We start from the raw sequence: 22,611 nt of genomic DNA on the forward strand, positions 1-22,611 counted from the left end.
TTCATGAAAGAGCTGAAGAAAAATAGTTGTATTTTATTCCTTTCCATCTGTAATTAAAGTTGTAGTCAAGGTAATTCTGAGATCCTTTCTGACAGAGAAACTATCGTATCTTAAACATGTTAGGACTCAAATTATCCTTAATGTCAAAATACACTTTGCTTATTTTATTTCACATTCATCTTTCACTCAAAATGAAATAAGAAAACCTGACTGTAGCCAAACAAATTGCTTTCAGTATTCCTAAGAGAGAATTCTGACCCACCCACCCTTATTCTCTGTAGAGAACAACTCTGCAGTTCCACTCTGTGAAGCTGAATAATTATTAACAAGAGAAAGTGTGGAGGGAGATTGTGTTCACACACTTGCCCTGGCTCCACTGAGTGGTCCTTTAAACATCCCCTAATACCAGTGGGATTCTACAAATGATGACTCCTGGGCATCCCCTAGATTCCAAAATTACAGTGGTGCATTTCTTTCATCTTCTTGCATAGTAGAGTGCCTATGGGATAACTACTTCTTTATACCAGTTAGCTTTAAATTTGACAAAGTGTGGTGAGCCTGGAAACAGTAAGCCTTAAATAAATATTTGTTGAATGAAGGAAGAATAAATAATCTATCTTAATAAATGTTTACAACTTATTATGGCATAAGCTGTTAGCCCTAACATATCATACTGCCAAGTCACGTCAATTTTGCAAACTCAATTGATCTATGGTATTTCTGAAAAACATTTATATCCATCCATCCATCCATCCATCCATCCATCCATCCATCCATCCATCCATCCATCCATCCATGCAGGTTCTGTGAGGGTTTTTATGAAAAATACATTATTTGGCATTATAAAGACATATAACAGATATTTTTTAAAGTACCCAGGTATTCTGAAATTTATCATTAAAAAAAACCAAATATTGTCATACACCATGATTATTTTCCCAACAGTGATATTCCACTTTAATGATTCCCCTACCCCAGCTCCTGTCCTTTACACTCAACAATGAGAGGCTTGAAAATAAATTTGGAAAGAAACATGAAAACTTTAAAAAGTTATTTTACAAACTTTTAATTGTTTCTTAAGAGGTTTCATGGTGCTTTTAAACTTACACATTAAGGAGTTATTGATCATATAACTATATCTTTGCAAATAATACATTTTAAAATTCTGATTAAAGTGTTGTGCTTGATATCTATGAATATTCATCAGACATACTCATATGTACATGAAATAACTGGTTCCAAATGAACAATATGACTAACAAAATTGACCAAAGAGGTAAATATCATCTGACAATTCTCCAGAATTTAAAATTTTAGCATATAAATTTTTAGGCAAATTAGCATACTTACTAAGATTAATCAGCTGATTTAATTCATTTTTGTCTGTTTAAACTTGACTAAACATTTTAAATGAATTTAGGTAAGTGTCACGTTGAGTATAAAATACGCAATGCAGTTAGGCACTTAATATTGCTTCTTCATAGATTAATTAATACTATGTTGTCAGTATATATATTGGTACAACTTTGTCCAAGATATATTAGTCATATTTACTATTCTAAAAGAAATATATCTGGATAAAATAATGTTACCATTAAGTATATTTATTAATATATTTTGTCTTAAATACATTTATTTTTTAATGGCTGTATTTTAAGGTGAATCCTGGCATGGGAAAATCAGTCCCTGTTTTTCAAAGTGCTTTGTATTAGTTAACTACTTTATTAGTTCTACTTAAGGAAAGTTTTCTCTAGTCCTAAAATTTCCAGTTTAATACAGAGGTCAGCTTGGATTGGGTGGAAGAATCATTTAACTGAAACTCTTCCTAGTAGGCCACTGATGATTCAATTTTCCTGTAAAACTTAGTCCTCAGGTGGCTTCAGAACGAGAAGGTTAAGAACTTGAAACTGATAGTTCTCCCAGTGCATGGAGGGGCATCTACTGACCCCATACTACCTCTGACTCCATACTACCTCTGGACTTGTATCTAAATCTGCTTCATGCTCAGGGCTGTAACCTGTGCCCAGTAGGAGTGCATGTTTGTGTATGTGGATTAGGAGGCTGGTGGGAAGTGAGAAGAGGGAGAGGAGATTTACAGAGTATCATTTAATGTAATAGACATAATAAAATACTAGTTTTCTTTTTCCGCTGGTTACATTCTCTACTGTGATTCTATACTACCCTATTGAAATGGTATCCATTACTTTTCTAAAGAGACACACTGCTGCTATTACCTTTCTCAAACAGAAAAGCATATTAAGTGCTGTAGGAATGGGAGGCATTATTATGAGAATTTTTATTCATATTTAAATTTATTCAAACTTGTCTTATTAGTTTATCATTCCACTGGAAGAAAATTGATTCTTTAATATAAACGAAATATTCAGAATATGAACTTATCCAATAACTTAATTTCTTATAATTTCCGTTTCATTTGTATTACAAAATGGCATTTCCTGTAGCCCACATGAGATTTGCTGAAAGATAGATTAGTATAGTCATTTTAGGGTATCATTTTAAAGCAAAATACATTTAAGAAACGACTTAGAATTATACTGAACTCATAAAACCGAGAGAGGCCTCTTATCCTGATACTATCACAAGCCATTAATTTCTATGGTTGATATTGCCTCACAGAGATAATACTGAAAGGACAGAACTTGACCAAAGTTACAAGTGTCCCCACCCCCAAATTGTAAAGGGACTTCTAAGCAAAAAAATTCCACACTTGAACTTGTAAACTAATACACAGAAAAATATGTTGAACGGGATTTTTTTTACTACTTTGTTTACTACCAATTACAATGGTTAATAAAATAACCAATGGCATTTAAGTAAAGTTTCTAGGGCTCTACACTAACATACGTCGGAAAACAGTTGATCGATACCATCTGAATCTAATTACTTCGTGTATTTAAAGATTGTTAAGAAGTGAATTGTCAGACTCTTTCCTTCAAATCTAATTATGTTGACATTGTCAACCCTTTTTTTTTACCATTGCCATTTCATGTCATTCAATGAATTTATTGTCTTCCTCAAGTCTTTTTCCAAAATTTATCAAATTTATCCAAAGCAAAGGTGTTAGAAGCTCCTTGTTTAATATCAATTGATAATTAAATTTTTTTCTATCTTTAGCCTTAAAATGGATGCTTATTAATATAAAAACCCTTTTAGAGTAACATAAGAAATCCAACTCCACCATGTGAAATACCTTTTTTCTTTTACCTGCATCAGGATCTTGTCCTTTTCCCTGACAGCTAACACCTAGTGTTGTCATCATTAAGAATGAATCATCTTCAGTGCATCTAATGCATATTTTCAGATGCCTGCTTTCCATAACTTCTCTTTGATCAAAAGATAAATGGTTTAAAATTCCAGCTTCCAAGTGGCATCAGTAAATATTTAATGACCTAGTTTAACATGGAAAGGAGGCTCCTTGGTTCTTTCCTAACAAAACGTATGATAAGGGGCTTTATCTTTCATTTTTTTAGGCAAACCCTTTTTGAGACAGTTCATAGTGCTTTGAAATTTTTACTTAGTGTTATAAAATATATTTATTTCAAAGAGGCTCAGTATTTTGAAAATTATTTAAAAGTCTGACATTCTGTTTTGTAAAGTGCTGCATATTATTATTCTCATTTGGTAGACTAAACAAGTGGAAAACATTGAATACACAGGCAGAAAAAAAGTCACGGTTCTGAGTGATTAATGTGCACCACCAAATACAGAACCCATGTATTTGCCCAAATTTGAACACAGGACAAAGGACACTTGAAGAAATATAATGTCATAATCATTATATTTGTCTTTATTAAGATGAGTCTGATGAAGTAATAGAAACTTTTGTAGTAACTGTAACATGTAGAGGCATGATGTTTAAGGTCTGAATAAGAAGGAAGAGAGGAAGCATGAAAAAATAAGCACATGTTCTGGACTTTATCCAAATCAATCAGTTCTAACATGATAAAACGCAACAGTTTGTTGTAATTGTTCATGATAGGAAAATAAATGTGCAATTCATTCTCAAAGGTAACTGTCACCTATAACTATGCCTTGTCCCAATAAAATCTTTTAAAATAGAGAAATTTATGGAATCATACCCAATGTGTGTGGCTTCTGTCCTTCCTTCACCAGTGAATACACATCTTGCTGCCAATATGTCACCAAAACTAACATCTACTGGGTGTTCCACAGGGTAGAAAGCCTGCCAAGAAGACAAAGATTCATTAAAATTACAAATAAAACCTAGAACCACATGCTTCAATAAATGTGAGGCTTGGAGCACCCTGGGTAAAAAGGAGGAAGACACAAACCACCTCCACCACCACCACCACCACCATGTTTAGAAATATCAAGAGAACTGATAAGGAGACCATCAAGTTGGAAGTTGTAAAAAACGAGGTTATACACAGCTTAGATGTACAGTGAAGGTAGATTTAGAGATGTTTAGATTTTAAAGACATTCAAAAGGTTTCTATGGGGTTTTTTTAAATTACTACCTGATTATTATTATTTTTTCTCTCAAAATTAAACTATATTCTACACACCTGTGGCAGCTGAGGGCTCTGGCGTCCAATCAACGTCCACTGTTCATTTCTTACTCTGTATCCACTTACTACCTTACCTGCAATGAACACAAATTACAGTCATATCATATAATAAGGTATTAGAAAAAGAAAAGGCATTGTTTACCTTCCTATTTCAAAATAAAATCTGGATATTTTCAGAACTCAAAATGCTAGGTATTTTAATGAAAACGATATGATGGAAACACATTCAGAATTTTAAATGATGGACCAAAATCCCTTTCATTAAAACAGATTTAATGTTAAACAATTTACATTTTACACTTACAGCATTAGCAAGCACAATGATAAATATTTGTAATTTAACATGTAGTTTAAAGTTCTTACCTAAATGATGAGTGTGGACTCTATACGCAAAGACATGCATTGGATACTTTTTATAATGACATGAAATGTCAGAATTCACCACTGTGAGAAATGAAAATACAGAAAAAAAGTCATTATTCAATTGGAAAATAACATTATCCTTGTCTAAGAGTCTGTATAGGGTATTCACAAGCTGCTGGGCATGGGGGTTTTCTGATGAAGTAAACATGCATCTACATACTCAGCACTTACTATCTGCCAATCACTTCACTAAGATGAGTTAAGGTTTCCTTACCCTCACATTTTGATTCATTCATAAACAAAATAACTATGGACAAATCAAAACACCGGCTCAGTGAAAATACTGGCTAAATTTGTTACATTTACTGTGAAATTTAGGGAATTGAAAACGCTTCAAAATTTGCTTTTATTTTTAAAACAGAAGGATTTTTGAAAAATTGTTTGCAAACACCTAAGATAACTAGATTCACAGTTCCTGTTGAGAAGGGACCATTTCATTTCATATGTTTTTTCAACCTAACACTACTAACACATAGTAGCTATTCCATAAATATATCTTTTATAATAAACAAATGAATAGTTACAACGAGACCATATTTGTCACTAACTTTAAAATATTTCCAGTAAAAAAGCAAATGAAAAATATTTAATATGGCAATTTCATCAGAGATCAGATACAATGACAAATAATATCATACTTATTCCAATAGTTTTTTTAAGGTTAGGAAAACTAGCTATTATTATCCCCATTTCTCAAATGGGAAAATAAACTCAATATACCTAAGTTCAAAGACTGAGTCGTTGTTGGATTTGCTAGCTTCTTGATTTTGAACCTGATACTCTCTGCTGTTGTTTATGACACAGTACATTATGAAGTTTGTCTCTGGCATTTAAAGAATAGATGATTGATTTGTAAAATATTTAAGATTTTTTCTTTTAATTATACAACCCACCACTTACCCAATGGGCCTCAATTCTTAGCATCTTAATAAAAGAATGGAAAATAATAAACTACTGGCTTGGAATAATAAAAGAAAATCTATTTTAAATCCAAGGATAATAAAGAATTGGTTTATTTTTCAGGGACTCAAAAATATTGGTCATTTCAAAAGTTTATAAAAAATATACTGTAAATTTCTATAGATTAGGGAATGAGGTAATGGTAAATACTAAAAGATCACTCTACTCACCCTTCTCTCCTGCTGGTATGACAGTGTCAACAGACATCATAAGGTACATGCCAGCAATTAAAGGCTGCCTGCAGAAAACAGTAATGTTTATCAAAGTCAAAACGATTGCCTTGGAAAAATAAGATATACTTCAATACATTGGTCTACAAAATACAATTCATGTGAAAATAATCACACACAAAAAATTGGAGAAGAGGTAATATATATATATATGTGTATATATAAATATATACACATATATATGTACATATATATGTATATATTTCTTTTTCTTAAAAATAATTTATTTTGGGGAGCAAATAGCTAAACACACATTGAATGTAGAAGGCAGTAACTAAATGGCTCCTGTGACGGTTAAGTGGACTTGGCTATGCTATGGTGCCCAGCTGTTTGGTCAAACAGTAGTGTAGATGCTGCTGTGAAGGTGTTATTTAGATGTGATTAATATTAAAATCAATGACTTTGAGTAAAGCAGATTAGTGTCCATAAGGTGGGTGGGCCTCTTACAAGAAAAGACTGAGGGTCCCCTAAAGAGGAAGGAATTCTGCCTCTAGACTGCCTTTGGACTCAAGACTGCATTATACATGCCTGCCAGAATTTCCAACCTGCCAGCCTGTCTTTCAGATTTCAGATTTGCCAGCCCCCATGATCACGTGAGCCACTTCCTTAAAGTAAATCTCTCAATCTCAGAATCACTCTCTCCCTCCCTCTCTCTGATACACATATATATGTATAAACAGTCTATGTTTCATTTTCTCTGGAGAACCCTAATACAGCTTCCAATGATTCCTAGCTCTGCTATTCATGCTCTTGTCAAATCCTCTTCTTTTGAGTGTAGGTTGGATCTAGCAAATAGATCTCGTAATTCGTTATTTCTAACAAACAGAATAGAGCAAAAGGGATTTCACTTTTTTCTACAGGAGTCTCCTAGGATTCATGTCCTCCACCCAGAACCACTAACTGGGTTTCATTGTTTAGGTTATTGTACTTATTACATACATATGTAATTCTTCACTGACAATGTTTTAAAAGTTGATGACATATAATATTTATTACTTCTGAGATTAGGCTATAAAAAAAAACACTCTGGCTTCCATCTTGCAGGGCTTCTCTTGCTTTCTCCCTTGCTGGCTGTGACAGACTCCAGCTGCCTTGTTTATAGCCTTTCAAATAGCAAGGAAATGAGGAAGTCCTCCAGCCCACAGCCAGGGAGGAACTGAATGCTGCCAATAGCCATGTGAGTGATCTGTGAAGTGGCTCTCCCCTGGTCACACCCCCAGATGACTGACACACTGGCCAAGAGTGAGACCACCAGCCACAGCTCCCAGCTACGCTGTGCCCAGATACCCACAGGAGACAATCAGTATTTGCTGTTTTAAGCCACTAAGTTTAGGCTACTTTGTCACACAACAATAGATAACTAATACAATGGACTTCCCACTTTTCTGTTCTCAAAGATCTTAAAGCTGTCACTCAGCTAAGAAAACTGGAAGTACTTACGGCAGGCGTGTGAGGTGTAAGGACACACCAGAACAATCCTTGTGATTATCTGAAAACACATACACACACAGAAAATACACATCTTAAATATGAAACCATAAAAAATGGATTTCAAAATAATAAATACTAAATGATTATAACTCAACTACTAAAAAAAACCTGTTTCCATTGTATGATGCTTTATATTTTACAGAGTACTTTCATATTCATGAATTTATTTAATTTACAATGTATCACAACCACAAAAACAAAACTATCATTTCAAGCAATTTGTGGTTATTTTCTTGACTCATCAAACTGACCAGTTATGTTTTCCTGCAGATATACTAGATACTAGGCATAATCTCACAGAAGAAAGTTGTTGCTACTCTCTGTGCATTTCCTATAATGTTGAAACATTCAGAAAAGTTGATGAACTACTGAATGATTTGTTTTGTGGGGCTCCAAACAGCTACCTTTTTTATTTTCCAAAAACCGAAGGAGCCCATTATTTGGGCTTTCAAGGTAATAACATTTTTAGACTGTAATGTCTCAAATTTATGTATAGAAATCACCTTGTTTGGTTTCTAAGCCTCGCTCATTCCTACCTTTGGGATAGAAAACTGATACTTTTTTTTTTTTTTTTTTTTTTACATCCTAACGTCAGTGGAAAGCTTCTGAGTATCTCTATCTTTGCCAAGGACACTTCAGAGACCTCTTACAAACCCTCTCTTTGGTCCTCCTTTGGCTTCCCCAAATAGGTATAAGGTAAAAATTTTAATTATTCAAATTCTTATCTCTGCTGAACTTGCTTATCTCTCACTACAAGACCATGAATAGTACATACTTACTCATTCCTTTTATTTCTGTGCATGTTAAAGACTTTCTACTACACATGTTATTCTCAGTAATAATTATAAAACTTTATATCTCAATTTTGAGTTGATTTTAATAGCAATAACTATTGCATGTGTGTGTTAGATTGATAGATTTATACTAGAAATTAAGAAGTGAAGTGTGCTAACAAATAACAGCAGATAGAATAGTTTTCTTGAGGAAATTTCTTTTAGCTGTAATTCTCATGAGAGAAGCAACGGTAACCTCATCTACAAATATATAACAGATAACTAACAAGACACGCATTTTATTTACAATACAGTTTAGAAAACATAACAAATCATATTTAACACTTGGGTAATAAAACACACAGGAGATTTCTCTGTACAGTACAGTATTGAGTTTGTTCTTAATAAAGATAGTACAGAAATTGAAAATTCAATGATACAGATTTTATATTTAATCAGTTGGGGTTTTTTTTTGTTTGTTTTTGTCATTTTACCAAGGGATATCTAATCAATTTCAGTGAGGTGCTATTTTCATCATAATTTCAGTGAGTTTTTTTTTTTCCAATTTCAAATGAGTTTTAAAGAGATGGAGAGAAAACAATAATAATAAATAACCAGTTTTATCTTATTTTGTCTATACTTTTAACTAGAGAAAGGATAATTGAATATTGTTTTTCAATTTGTTTATTTATTTATTTTTTGAGAGCCAGTTTTCCTAAATATACTTCATGAGATTTAGTAAATATGACTTTAGTAAATATGACATTTCAAAATGACTTTGCAAGAATTATGTAAATATCTCCACTGATCAAAAGAGAATGGTGGAAAGTACCATTCATTCATACGAAATGATTTCTAAAGTCCAGAGACTCACCGAATTAGCCTAGGTGATTTCAGAAAACATTTCTCATCTGTATAAAAAACATCATACCTACGTAATAGGTTATTTTGACAAATAGTAATCATCCATTCATTCAATTAATGTTTATTGAGCAATTGTGATATTGAGGCACTGTTCTATATGGTATGGATGCAGTGAAAAACAATATACTCAAGTTCCCTGTTTTCGTAGTGCTTATGCTCTAATGGGAGTGGAGACATAGGGAAATGAGGTAGGATAGGGAAAACAAAACATAAAATATATAAACAAGATAATGTCACACAGTGAACTCAACAGGATAAGTGATAGTAGCTGTTTTATCTACTGTGGTCCAGAAGGACAGAGTGACCACGAGGTTGGAGATTGTCCACGCCACGAGGAGAGTGTTAAAAGTCTAGGTTTTATTCTCTATCTGTAAAGAAGCCATTGGAAGATTTTAAGCTATGGAGCAAGAGCAAAGGATCTTGTAATGTGTTCACCTAGCACAGTACCTGGCTTTTGTGGGGCTCCAAAAACCAAAGGAGTCCATTAGTAAATGGCACTTACCGATTACTTACTAATTACTGAATGTCAGGCGTTACGATTTTTTATTTTAAGTAACAATACCGGGAGTTTTTTCCTCATACAACGTCTACCCAAGCAAAAGGGTCAAAGCGCAATGAGAAGTGTCTCTTGGTTTTACATTACATCTTTGCATTGAAAAAATCAAGTTAATCACAGTTCGATATCCACATTGGCTGACAATCTTTACCATGACTCAAAAAAAAAAAATTAAGTGGGAGAAATCAATAAATAAATTAACACATTTCAGGAACTACTAAAGAAGATTATCATGAAAACTGCAATGTGTCATCAAATTAAAAGCTGCAGGAATGTTACTAATAGTCACATGCCAGCTATTGCCATTAACAGTGCATCTTCCTGTTAGATAATGTTCGTTAGTAGAATTGTCTACATTGAGAGCTTTTTATTAATATTCAAAAAAAGAACAAAAATAAGTCAAAAACAAATTTTAATTTGAAGATATTTTATAACCAGCTTATCAAAGTTTTCTCCAAATTAAATAATAGCCATTACTATATAATTGTTGTCTATTTGCTTCCCTCTAGAGTTTTAAAAGTGAGTCACAGTCTCAGCACTACTCCACTGCAAAGACAGAGAACCAGGTTTTCTTTTACTCCCACATGTTTATCAGCTAGATGCCATTTCCTATAAGAAAGTCAAGGTCGTCACACAATAACAAAACAGCTAAAACCTCAATTAGTAACATGAGATGATCAACACATTCTGGAAAAAAAAATATACTGAACTTCTGACTTACATATTATACAACATAATGACTTTAGGGAAAGTTGAATTTTAGAGACTCTAAGTTTTGTCTTATACAAGGTAAACCTTATATGGGTAGAGGGTTGGTGAATATAAAGATCCAAAGTGAAAATCTTGCCTGTTTTACAAAAAGCTTCAGAAATCAAAATATACAGAAGGAAAATTAGTGAAGAGATAGACTTTGAAAACCACACTAGCGTTTCTAAGTCATGGCTGTGCGAATTTGTTTACATCAAATTTATCTGGTCAATTTGATCCAGTGAATCAGCAAGAAATGAGGTATTTTTAAAAACCATGCTGTGATTGGGTGCATCTGTGTATGAGCATATAGATATTATGGTTTAAATTATGGAGAACACTTCAGATTGTCATCATTATTTAACCATGGGGTGATTGAATTACAAATCTATGTGACTTTAAGAAATTATGTTATTTAGTAATGGATAAATACACATTTTAACAATGATATTTTAGTTGAACAAAATTCTAGAAGTTACCTCAGTAAATACATATAAAGCATATTTGTTTACATTCTAGATATTATTAAGAGCCCGTTCTTATTCACATGTTCATTCTTTTAAAATCAAATTTTACCATTGTAAACGATTGTTATCTTTTCCAGTACGACTTTCTACAGTTTAACCTGAAGGGCCCATGGGCTTGCACATACAGAAGTCCCAGTGAGAAGTCCCAGTGGGAGTAATTTGAACTCCCTCAGACAAGGTGGTCTGGAGATCTGAAGGGCTCCTGAATACGTAGCTATTCCAACAGCAAGTGGCAGCTTTGGAGAGAAACAGATTTCAGCCTAGTGTTTGGTGTGAAGATTATGACCTTCTAACTCCAAACTGATCCTTGCTGCATTGATGCATTATTATTTTCATAACGTCTACCCGGATCTTACTTCTGGTGAACTCAGAAACTTCAGCTAGTTTTGCATAATTTACTGATGATTTTCAGGGTTCTCTGACTTTGTCTGCCCTTCATTGTAATGCAGTGCTTTAGCCACAAGATATGAAGCCTCATAAGAATGAATTCATTTCCATTAGCTAGGCTGTATATGAAATCTGTCTCTGACATGCATCATCATAAAAATGAATGACACTTAAAAGGTCTATTATCATAAAGAAATACATCAGTGCTTCTGCTAATATTTTACCACATAAGATGAAAAAATGAAATCAGAACTGAGATAGTTTAGAAATATACAGAAAATGAACTCAGAATATCAAAATCACATTCTGGCTGAAAAAGCTGGTCAGAAAGACTGATTATGTGACTAGAATGAAAGTAAATAGGAGACAGGAGAGGAAATAGATGGCAAAGTTAACACAGGGCAGAAGACCACAGAAATGGAATGCCATAGCTTTAAAAAGATTGGAACAGTAATGAGTCAAATAACTAAAATGGCCTGAAATTATAAGATTGAATTTGTTTGAACGAAAGGTAGACTAGGAAGTGGACTATACCTTTGATTTATATTTCAATATAAATATTGTACATATGTAAGATTTGTTGGGTGGAGAATTTAGAATTAATTTGTATATTTTAATCACATATAGTCACTTCACCATAGGGCCTCATAAGATCATCATCAGTTTTCAACTAGGCACTCACAGAGTTCCTTTGTCTAAAGTGAGTAGAATCTAGAAGGTCATTTGTTTAATACTTGATAGAATTGTACTTGTGATCACCATTGATACTATGAAGAAACTCCAGTCTATAAGAGAAATAATCTATGTAAAGAATGGAGCACTCTTTACATAGCAAAAATCCAATAAATTGGAGCACAGAAAAAATCCAATCAACTTTAGTTATTATTATCATTCTTTTTATTGGTAGATTCCAAAGAATTTCAGCACATGAATATTTTACCTTTAGTAAATATATTTCAGTCATAGGTCTGAATTTTCTTTAACATAAGAAACTGAAGCCCATCAAATGTCTCCAACGAATAACACAGGAATAGAAGAAAAGGGGAAAGGAATGTGGGTATATTAAATGAGTAAAGAGATAGTTAAAAAAAGAAATCAGAATTGAAATGGTATGTTAAAAATATTACACAACAGAGATATTCTCAAAATGGAAACAGAAATGTTGATTCAGAAAGGTCTGAACGAGGTAGATACAGAACAGAGTGATCAGTGAAATAAAGACATTTAATGAGAAATAACAGTAGGGTCTGGCTAAATTGACGTTCTTGGATTAGGGACGATAGGAGTGTGAAGTTGCTAATGTGCTGTTTCAAGGTCCTATCAGGACTTTTAGTAATAAAGTTCGCCTTGGACAGACCCAATACAATGTGCTTCTTTCTGAGTCTTGAGCTAGGAGAAGGCAGTTCAACAGGACCCAGTGTTTGCAGAAAAGAGTGAGCCATTTTTATTTTTATATTGATAAAGCAATTGTTGCTTTAATCTATATTTATTCTCTTATCCTGTATAACTGTCATCAGGCAAAATTCCTGATAGCTCTTCTTTCTTGATAGCTTCATTTATCTTATTTTAGTTTTCTTATTCCAAAATAAAATCATTCTTTCCTTCATTGTATTGGCTATAGGTTCCTTCTCTCTCCAAGGTACACTGATGAATACTTGACTTTTAGCTATTAATGTTCTGTATTTACAGAGAATTGAACTCAAGAAATCCCCACTAAAGGGATCTTTCATGATTGCTGCTCTCTTTCAGTAAACCATAACTTTAGCCTAGTGGATTTTAAGATATGGAGATGAAACTTTATTCGCTGGATATGTATCAGATGAAACTGGAAGGTATATTTGATTATATGTCATTATATTCCATTATAATGTCATGTGTATGTACTAGGAGCTTTTGTAATGGTAAAGATATTAACTGTGGAAAAGTTAAAAGAATAATTTTTAAAAAGAAATGTAAAATAACACTGGTGTTTGAGTGGTAAGATTTCTGAAGGGTAGTCTGATAATGAAAGAAGCGAGTATTTTCAGACACTGGATGAGACTTGAAAATAGCATTCAATCAGAATCTAATCTTGAACAAGATGAAAACAGGATGACCGCTCCACAAGGGTCTCAGCTTGCCTTTTTTGAGAAATTGCTCTTCTCTGCTTAGTCAGAGATGTATAACCACAGCAAAGTATTTTATCAAATACACAGACTCAGAATTTCAGATTGAAAGAGACCCTAGTGATAATGGAATTCAACTCTCACAGTTTGTAGAAAGGAAAAAGAGGTTACAGAGATTGTGTTGGCCAAAGTAATTCAGCTAACTGGTGACACATCAGGGTACAAAAACTAAGTCTCCAATGTTAATATTTAGTCAACATTATTTACTTAAAAAGAAAAAAAAGACTTCTATTTCTTAGAGACTTCCAAGGCATTTTATCTATGAAATATTAAGCAGGAATGGATAAGTAACCAGCAGTATTAAGGGCATCCATTTAAGCAGGAAGGTCATTTTTCTTAATGGGAGATGAATGCATGGAATATGAGGTTATCCATTCCATACTATTTAGCTATAATAATAGCTTGTAGTTCCTGCTTGGATTCGTAGCTAAGTAGTATAGAAAGTATGTGGAATAATGCATGATAATAATCTATTACATCTTAGGTCCTTAGAAGTCCGTTGGTGTCTCCTACTCTTTCCCTCTAGAGATAGCCCTCTACACTTCATGAGCTCATCTTGTCCTGGTTGTTTCCTGCTTCAATAAAAGAATAGGTTAACCATCGATCCTGAGGGAACCAAAGGATGGTTATAAACTACATTCCACTAATGAGAAAAGTCCTTCAGAAAGACAGTCGTAGAGTGGATTTCAAATCACTACTCTCTCCAAGGAAGGTAAAGTGTAAAGCACACCCATTATCTACTATCCCAACCACAGTTTTGGATAATGGATCCTTTCCTTATGGAAGTACTGAGAAAGCATGCCTGGAACCATTGCCAAGTCTTATAAAAAACAAAGAACATGTTTAATAATAAAAACTAGCTCTACAAAATTTGCAAGCAAATAGTTCTAAACGGTATCATAACCTTCCACCGTTTCAGTGTCCTGAACATAATTTAAAGGGCACTTTCTCCCTGTCTTGAACAAACACAAACAAATCAAAGACATCACAGTACACAGCAATAATTTTGCAATAATATATGTACACAAATATCGTAATAACCATTTGACTATTAAGCTGGCTTGATATTTACCTTATGGTTCTTTGTTCTAAATTAACAACAATAAATTAATGGGACAGATGATGTTTCACTAAGATTAAATCATGGTTCCCAAGATGCCCAAGAATAGATTACTTGGGGATTCATTTCTAAAGTAAAGGAAAATTTCATATAGTCAAAATGACTTGGAAAATCCCTTAGGAGAATAGAGTGTGAGGTCTCTTAATAGATCCAACAAAGCCAATTTTCTTAGTGTTGGAACAGATTACTGTCAGTTGTGTTGGTTGGACCATGTTGTTAAAAACAAAAAAAAAGAAAAAGAAAAAGAAAAAGTTATTTCTATCCAGTTGGACTGTGTTGTTACATTAAATAGTTATTTCTGAGCAGCAGCAGAGAGACGGACACAGGGCAAGAGGCAAACAGGAAACAGCAGAGGGAACAGCTGAGCGTGTTCATGTGTTTGCTCTGGCAGAGGAACATTAAATGGAACATGGTTGTAATGAAGGAAAGACACAGCTCCTTTATTGTCTTTTGTTTTTTTGGGGTTTTTTTGGCACCACCTGGGTTATACATGCAAGTTCTAAAGTCACTTGACTATACTCAGTAAATAAGACGATCCTCCAAGTTAACTAAAAAAATGCATATATTAACATGTTTTTATTGAGTTTCTTCAAACTGAAATCCAAGTCATGGAATATCTCCTAGAGAATTCATGGATCCCTGAAAGCATGTTCTCAGCATGTCAGGATTCTTCGGTTACAGATACACTGATATAAAATAATCTCCACTCAAAAAAGCACTAAGACCTTAAGCTGTCACAGCAAATGTGTATCTGCTTAGCCAATGTAGCTGACATATGGGCACACAAGACACAAACAGCACAGGTTTCCTGGAGGCTGTTGAAAGCTGACTTAGCAGACAAGCTTCAGTGTTAAATAAACCAGCACTATGGAAAAAAAATCTTCAAAAAAGAATTCCTTTTGAAGCTGTCACTGCAGCGAGTTGGCCTCTTTTGATTTTGTAGTCACTGCTATGGGACTAGAAATTACTAGCTTCCATTTGTCCTGTGGCAAGGAATAGAAAATGCATTTACCCATCCTGCAAGAAGACAAGTTTCACAAATGACGGTCTGTGCTGTTCCTGAAAGAGATCAAATGGAAGGCAGGCAGGCTCACCAACCTGTTTTTATAATCACTCTGTGTGTGGAGGATGTTATGGCACAACTAATGTCAGAGCGCTTTCCTGTTTCCATCTTTTATGAATGCAACAAAACCAACAACAACAAAAAACCCTACAGCAAAGCTTATGATTTATACTATCTTTTTCTCTTAGAATTGTGAAAACTGCTTCAGAATCACGCTTCTAAGCAAGTAAAATTAAAAGACAAAACCGTGCGTAAAATCGTGGGTAAAATGCCATGAAAACTGTGTGTTTTTTTCAAAACATGGCACTGAGTTTTTAAATTATTGATAGGTTTTTGAACTTTTTGTTGAACTATAATACATAGAAAAGTGCACAAATCAGAAGGGGCAGCTTCAGGAATTTTATAAAAACTAACACACCTTTAGTGAGCAGCACCCAGATCAAGCAGCAAAGGCCTTCCACTTTTGTTCCCTTCCTGCGACATTAAATTTTAAATCTTTATGTTTACATCCAGACCATATTTACAGATTTGTATTTCTGAAGGAGTTGTCTTTCGGTTAAAACCAGGCTCATTTAACTTGCTTGTCCACTAGCTTCACCAGCTTTGGTTAGACAATTTTTATTATACCTGGTTACTAACAACAGTTTTTTACATTTTCCCTTTCTTTCAATGAAAAGACCTATTGACCACTTTTTCACTTCCATATCTCTGTTTTTAATATCATTTAAAAAATGATAACCTCAATTTTCTTTTGCATTCTTCCTATTATGGTCTGTTCTCCCCACTGAGAGTAGAATGTACCTATAAACACTGTAGGAATGAAAAGGGACTTTAAGAGCATTGCTCAAAGAAACAGTTTTCAATTTAATTTGCAATATAAAGCTAAAAACATGTTTCTCAGGTAAAATCCTCAGTTATGAATTTTTGAATCATCTTAAGTGTATTTATATGTACACACACACACAAACACACACAAAAAGGTTAACTTTTCACACCCTTTAGAATTCTCAACTATTGTGTGCAAGTTCTCCCTCTTTAACCTTTAAATGAATGATAAACAGAGGGTGACCTAGTGACAACACCATCCTATTTTGTTTTGAAAATAGAAAGTTTATATTCTGCATAAGCTGTAACTTAATTGAAACATGTTTTTTGAAAGTTAACATAAAATCAGTTATCTTCATCAACTTAAAATACTACCGTGTATTCTGTTTTAGTTTTTCAATGAAAAAATAAATCCAAGGCATCTAATTTACATATAATTATGCATGCTTAGTCCTTGGTGTTCATTAGGGGATACACTTTGAACGTTATAGCTATTATATTTGATTTAACATTAATTTTCAGTCATTCAATATGTTTATGTTGTACTGGGGTATGAGGATTAATAAAGTAACATTTATAAAGCACTTCTGAGTTGAGAAGTAGTATAAAATGCTGAGTATCATTACTACATTAATGGAAAAACATTGAAATCCCTCGGTGACCCAAATTATGTCTCAAAATTCCCTCAGACCTGAGTGAGTCTTTATACTGTAAGACAAAGGGTCAGGATAGAAGGGTCTGTGGTTACTAACTACATTTTCTTTCTCAGTTATTGACAATTATTAATAGGTGGTGCATTTCAGTTAAGTTGGGTAAACAAGGGTAAGAAATGCTTGCAAAGAAATGAAACTAGAAAAGTGTAAGGGAGAAATAGCCCTATAAGAAGAAAGATTCTTCAAAGTTTTCAAACATAAAGAAGAGTTAACATGTAAAGAAAAGAAATGGAGAGCAGGATGAAGGGTTTCCCAATTGGGTAAAGAGGAGAGTACTGTTTCTGCTGGCAGAAATAAGGAGGTTAGAAGCATCTCTTCTGGGCCAAGGAAAAGTTGGATTTTATTATTCTAACAGATTATTTTGTAAATAACATTAAATGTTATATATTTAGGTTATCTTTTCCCATTTTATAAGTAAGACAGTCAACTAACGTAAAAAGGAATTTATAGTACATGGGAAATGGAATATGCAAATCCCAGCATTTCTCTCTAATGATTTTCATCTTTTACCAGAACACAGTAAACAAATGTAAACATACCAAGGAAATGACAGGAGCAGTGAGGGATTGGGTAAGGGATAGGAAACCAGATGTAATATGTGACAAAAAAATTGCCTGGGATTGTGTTCTTAGTGCCCTGAACTGGATTTCACTGAAACGTAATTGCATCTTCTACTTTTTATTTCTCCTCTTAATTTCTTTTAGTTAAAAAAAGTTATCTGCTATTAATTTAAATGACATTATTAGTTGATGACTCTGAAGCCCTGACCAGCTTCAAAAAAGGAGTTAATTATGAATGATTAAAAAAGCATGAGTTGCAAAGTGGTAAATGAAGGTAAAGTACAAGGCTTTCCCAAAAAACACATGTGAAAAACTAAATGGTATTAAGGAAAAATTTTTTCCTCAAAAAACTCATCACTTAAGCCAAATATTACATTGTTCAATGTTAAATTGCTTTTAAAAAAAAATCGAAACCCACCACATTTTAAAGCATAAAGAACATTCTGAATATATTCTTTAAAAAAGAATACTGTAGTGCTTTATTTACATATCTTCTCATAACCAAATGAATGAATATGTAATTCCTGATACTTAGTGACTATACTTAGATATTAAAATAAACAGGTGCCCCATGGAATGAGAATAAGGATCATTAGTTTTCCATACCGAAAATGACTAATGAAGTTGAAATGCTGGAAGCTAGAGAATCAGGGAGCTCCTATTTATGTGAAGCGATTGGCAAGAGCAAAAGAATACTTCAAGATAATAGGCTTCTTTTAGATCATTTGAGAGGCATTGAATAGCCCTAAAATCATTCCCATGACTCACATCAAGCTGCTTGTGTATAATGAAGGTTAGAGAAGCACATGAAGAACATCTGATTACAGTTATGAAATCAGTGGGATTATCAAGCAACCTGATGTAGAAATATCCCTACATCAGGGAAGTGAATTACTTCATACATGAGAATAAAAAGGCATAAATGAGACGAGGTAAAATACTCCAATCTTTATTCATATTTATTCTATTGTGCATGAATGAATGCATTCCTCTTCATTCCTAGTGGTTCAAAGAACTTTCAGAAACATTGACTCCATTACTTGTTTTATATAGTTAGGATGTGAACTTTGGCACATATACAAACTAGAAATCCAACACAAATTAAATTCTTTTAGTTTTTTAATAGCATTGGACTAGTAACTATACCACCTTAGGCAAGTCACTTAACCTTTATATGCATCGATTTCCACTCTGCAAAATGCAGGGGGCTGGGTTAGCTGGTCTCTTCCAATCACACTGTTCTCATGCTATCAGCCTGAGGACTCAGCTCTGGTATTAAAAACGAATGCTTTATAAACGAATTAGTACACAAAACCTAAGACCTATGGTTTCGCTCCTTTCCTTTCACAATAAAATAAAAGAAAATCCATTATTTCATCTTCAACAATATCTTCTTGCCATGTTTCAATCTCTCCTTTATTGGAGAAGGCCTAAGAGACTATGGAATTTCATGCAGGTTGAATGTTCCCTTCTTGCCTATCATTTCTCTAATGGTTTCTGCCTTTCCTGTTACCCCATACATTCCACTTAAAAATACTGTGTTTCCCTGAAAATAAGACCTAGCTGGACAACCAGCTCTAATATGTCTTTTGGAGCAAAGATTAATATTTAAGACCCGGTGTTATATTATATTACATTATTCCTGGTCTTATAGTAAAATAAGACCGGGTCTTATATTAATTATTGCTCCAAAAGGTGCTTTAGAGCTGATTGTCTGGCTAGGTCTTATTTTCGGGGAAACAGTAACAAAAAATGTAATAAATGAAGGGATATAACTTATTTTTGCTCATTCTTCAAAAGGTTTATCTAGCTTAACTGTAAAGGAGAAACATTTGCACATCTATATATGAGGGAGGGGGGTCCAAGAAAGTCATATATGCATTATAAGTGGCTTCTATTATTACAACATTTTAAAATACAAAGATCGAATATTGTAAAAAAGTTAAGAATAAAAATAAACTCTCCTTTACTCCAAATTTCTAAGTAAAATAAAGTGCTAAAATAACCATGCAGTAATTAAATGCATTTTCTTTTTTCAAAGCTCCCCTTTTTCTGAAGAGAATTGATATTTAATTATACTTATTTTGGTAAATTCAGATTACTCTGCTTGTGTCCCAAGCCCCAGGAGATTTTCCTAACACACCTGTAGTACAGGAAGAAATACATAAACATAGAAGTAACTTCAATCCTTACTGGGGAAATTTGAGCCTCAGTTGTCAAACTTTAGTTTGCATAAAAATCAACAGGGGAGCTCGTTAAAATTTCAGAATCCTGGGCTCAGTGATGTGCACTGGCTCTCTAAAAAAATATGCATACGCGTGTACATAAATTTATTATAGTTTATATTAACATAAAGGATGTGTAGCCCACAGTTTATAACGAATAATAAAATGTATAATACTCTTTATTGTAAATTCCACATAGCCAGTTGGATTTCACAGCTTTCCTTCATTTTTGCTGAACTTTTCCAAGCTATGTTTGTAACTGATGATTGAGTAGTTCAGACAAGAATGTTTGTTGATATTCTTGTTTATTGAAACAACAAAGACATATGCTGGAACTGCACTTGCTCGTCAACGAAGTGAGCAAAATCTTTGCTGTATTGAATGGATAGCCTTTAAATACTGGAAGAATATTTCATCAACTTTTTTGGCTATTGACAATAATCTGCATTACTAACATCTTTTCCATCATTTTCCTAAATCTAAACAACCAACAAAATAATTTATCAAGCACTGATGTGCAGTATTTTTCAACTTCCATGGTGTAAATTTTCCCACCATGGTTGATTTCAAGCTATGGATGAACGCTGAATTGGGAAGAGATGAACAGTTAACACGCCATTTTATAGTATTTCTACCATACAAATACAATAAATGTAAATACCTTCAAGAGCACAGACAATAGTAAAATATAGTAAAATAATTAGGAGATGATGATTTTTTAGTATTTATTGCCTTTATTTTTAATGCTATAATTTTAACGATCAGTTTACAAAAGATCTGAAAATCAACAACTGGCTCTAGTGAGACATCATGAGCCAGCTCTTGTACAGCACTGCCTACCCTCTACTTTTTGTGCATCTGATTCAGAAGGTCTGTTTGGACTACGAATTTTCATTTCAAAAAGCACCCCAAGGAGATTCTGGTGCAGGTCTCAGATCAGATTTTGAGGAATCCTGAGCTAGACTATGTACTTTAGAGGTAATCCTATTCAGACTTTCTAACTAATTCTAATCCTTTAATGAAACACTTTGTTTAAGTAAACACTGGGCAAAATTTTTCAAGTGTGAAAACATTTAGTGCAGGTAAGAATATGGGGCTCCCTCATTCACTGTGGACTGTAAATTAGAAAAACTGTTTTGTCGAGTAATTTGGGGGAATCTGTTAAGGTTTAAATACTCCATGACACAAAAACCCCATTTCTGGAAAGCTATCCTGCAGTGGCAATACACGGTTACCTAAAACATTTCTAACATTAATGTTCACTGCAGCATTGCTTGGTACAGCAAAAACCCCAGAACTTAAATGTCTTTAATAGGGAACAGAATGCACAAATTGTAGTATATCCACACAACAGACTATTAGGCAGCCATTATAAATAATGAAAGAGCTTTATATATGCTGCCTTAGAAACACGCCCAGGGTATATTGTTAAATTAAAAAACAACAGCAGATGCAGGTCTGTGGTGAATGTCAGCTGGTGTTTATCCAAAAAAGAAAAAAAGTGGTGATACATCTATATCTGTATCTGTATCTATCTATCTATCTATCTATATATCTGTGGATTCTGTGTGTATACAGAAATGTTGGGGTAAGCATATGAAAAGTTGGCAGATATAAATAGTTACCTGGAGGTGGGGGTGGGAAGAGAAAGGGAGGTGGGATTCAAGAGGGCATCACCGTTTTTTTTCTTTTTAATCTATATACCTTTGCTTCACTAGCTTGAGATATAAGTCACATACCATACAATTCACCTCTTTAAAGCGTATAATTCAGTGATTTTTAGTATATTCACAGACATGTGCAACCATCAACTCATATTACAGATTTTTAAAATAGTAAGGTATTGTGAGTGATTTTTTTACTTTTCTTTTTAATGCTTTTCTACATTTTCCACAAGATGAAAAGAGAGATTATTTTAATGGGAAAATATTCAAATATAACCAGAGTCCTCCAATCTGTGTTAGTATTTTAACTGATAACTCATTTATTAAGGAATAGGTTTCTTTGTTCTAATACTAGAACTTTCTGCAATTCTGAAATCTGAAAAGCTCTGGAAACCTAAAGTTGTTTTCATAATATTTGATAGCAAAATCTGATCTGAATGAATGTGATGCTATTTACAGTGTTTATTTAACAGTTATTGTGTGACTATTTGAACATTTTGCTATAATAATACTAGCATATTTGATTGTGGATGGTGTCCAAGACTCCCAAAGGTGATGCAATGTAATATATAATTTATACACGTGAGTACCTTTCAAAAAGCTTAGAAGTTCTTAATTCCTAACCATATCTGACCCGAAGTATTTGAGTAAAAGTTTGTACCCCTATATCAAGAAATATTAGAGAAAGACTACGTGAGAGTTGGGGAG

The 22,611-nt window shown here is 33.5% G+C and overlaps 1 protein-coding gene across 23 annotated transcripts in view; it reads right to left on the reverse strand.

Moving 5' to 3' along the window:
- Positions 1-22,611, reverse strand: part of PAM (peptidylglycine alpha-amidating monooxygenase) — a 149,605-nt gene that overhangs the window by 59,621 nt on the left and 67,373 nt on the right. For all 23 annotated transcript variants that reach the window (XM_081053870.1, XM_081053864.1, XM_081053858.1 and 20 more), the window contains exons 7-11: positions 7,604-7,652; positions 6,104-6,171; positions 4,914-4,994; positions 4,548-4,624; positions 4,101-4,204 (exon numbers count right to left, since the gene is read on the reverse strand). In XM_081053870.1, the coding sequence (XP_080909996.1) occupies positions 4,101-4,204; positions 4,548-4,624; positions 4,914-4,994; positions 6,104-6,171; positions 7,604-7,652 (379 nt within the window). The remainder of the gene's footprint in view (positions 1-4,100; positions 4,205-4,547; positions 4,625-4,913; positions 4,995-6,103; positions 6,172-7,603; positions 7,653-22,611) is intronic.

The sequence above is a fragment of the Rhinolophus hipposideros genome (assembly GCF_964194185.1).
Source record: "Rhinolophus hipposideros genome assembly, chromosome: 7".
Classification (NCBI taxonomy): Eukaryota; Metazoa; Chordata; class Mammalia; order Chiroptera; family Rhinolophidae; genus Rhinolophus; species Rhinolophus hipposideros.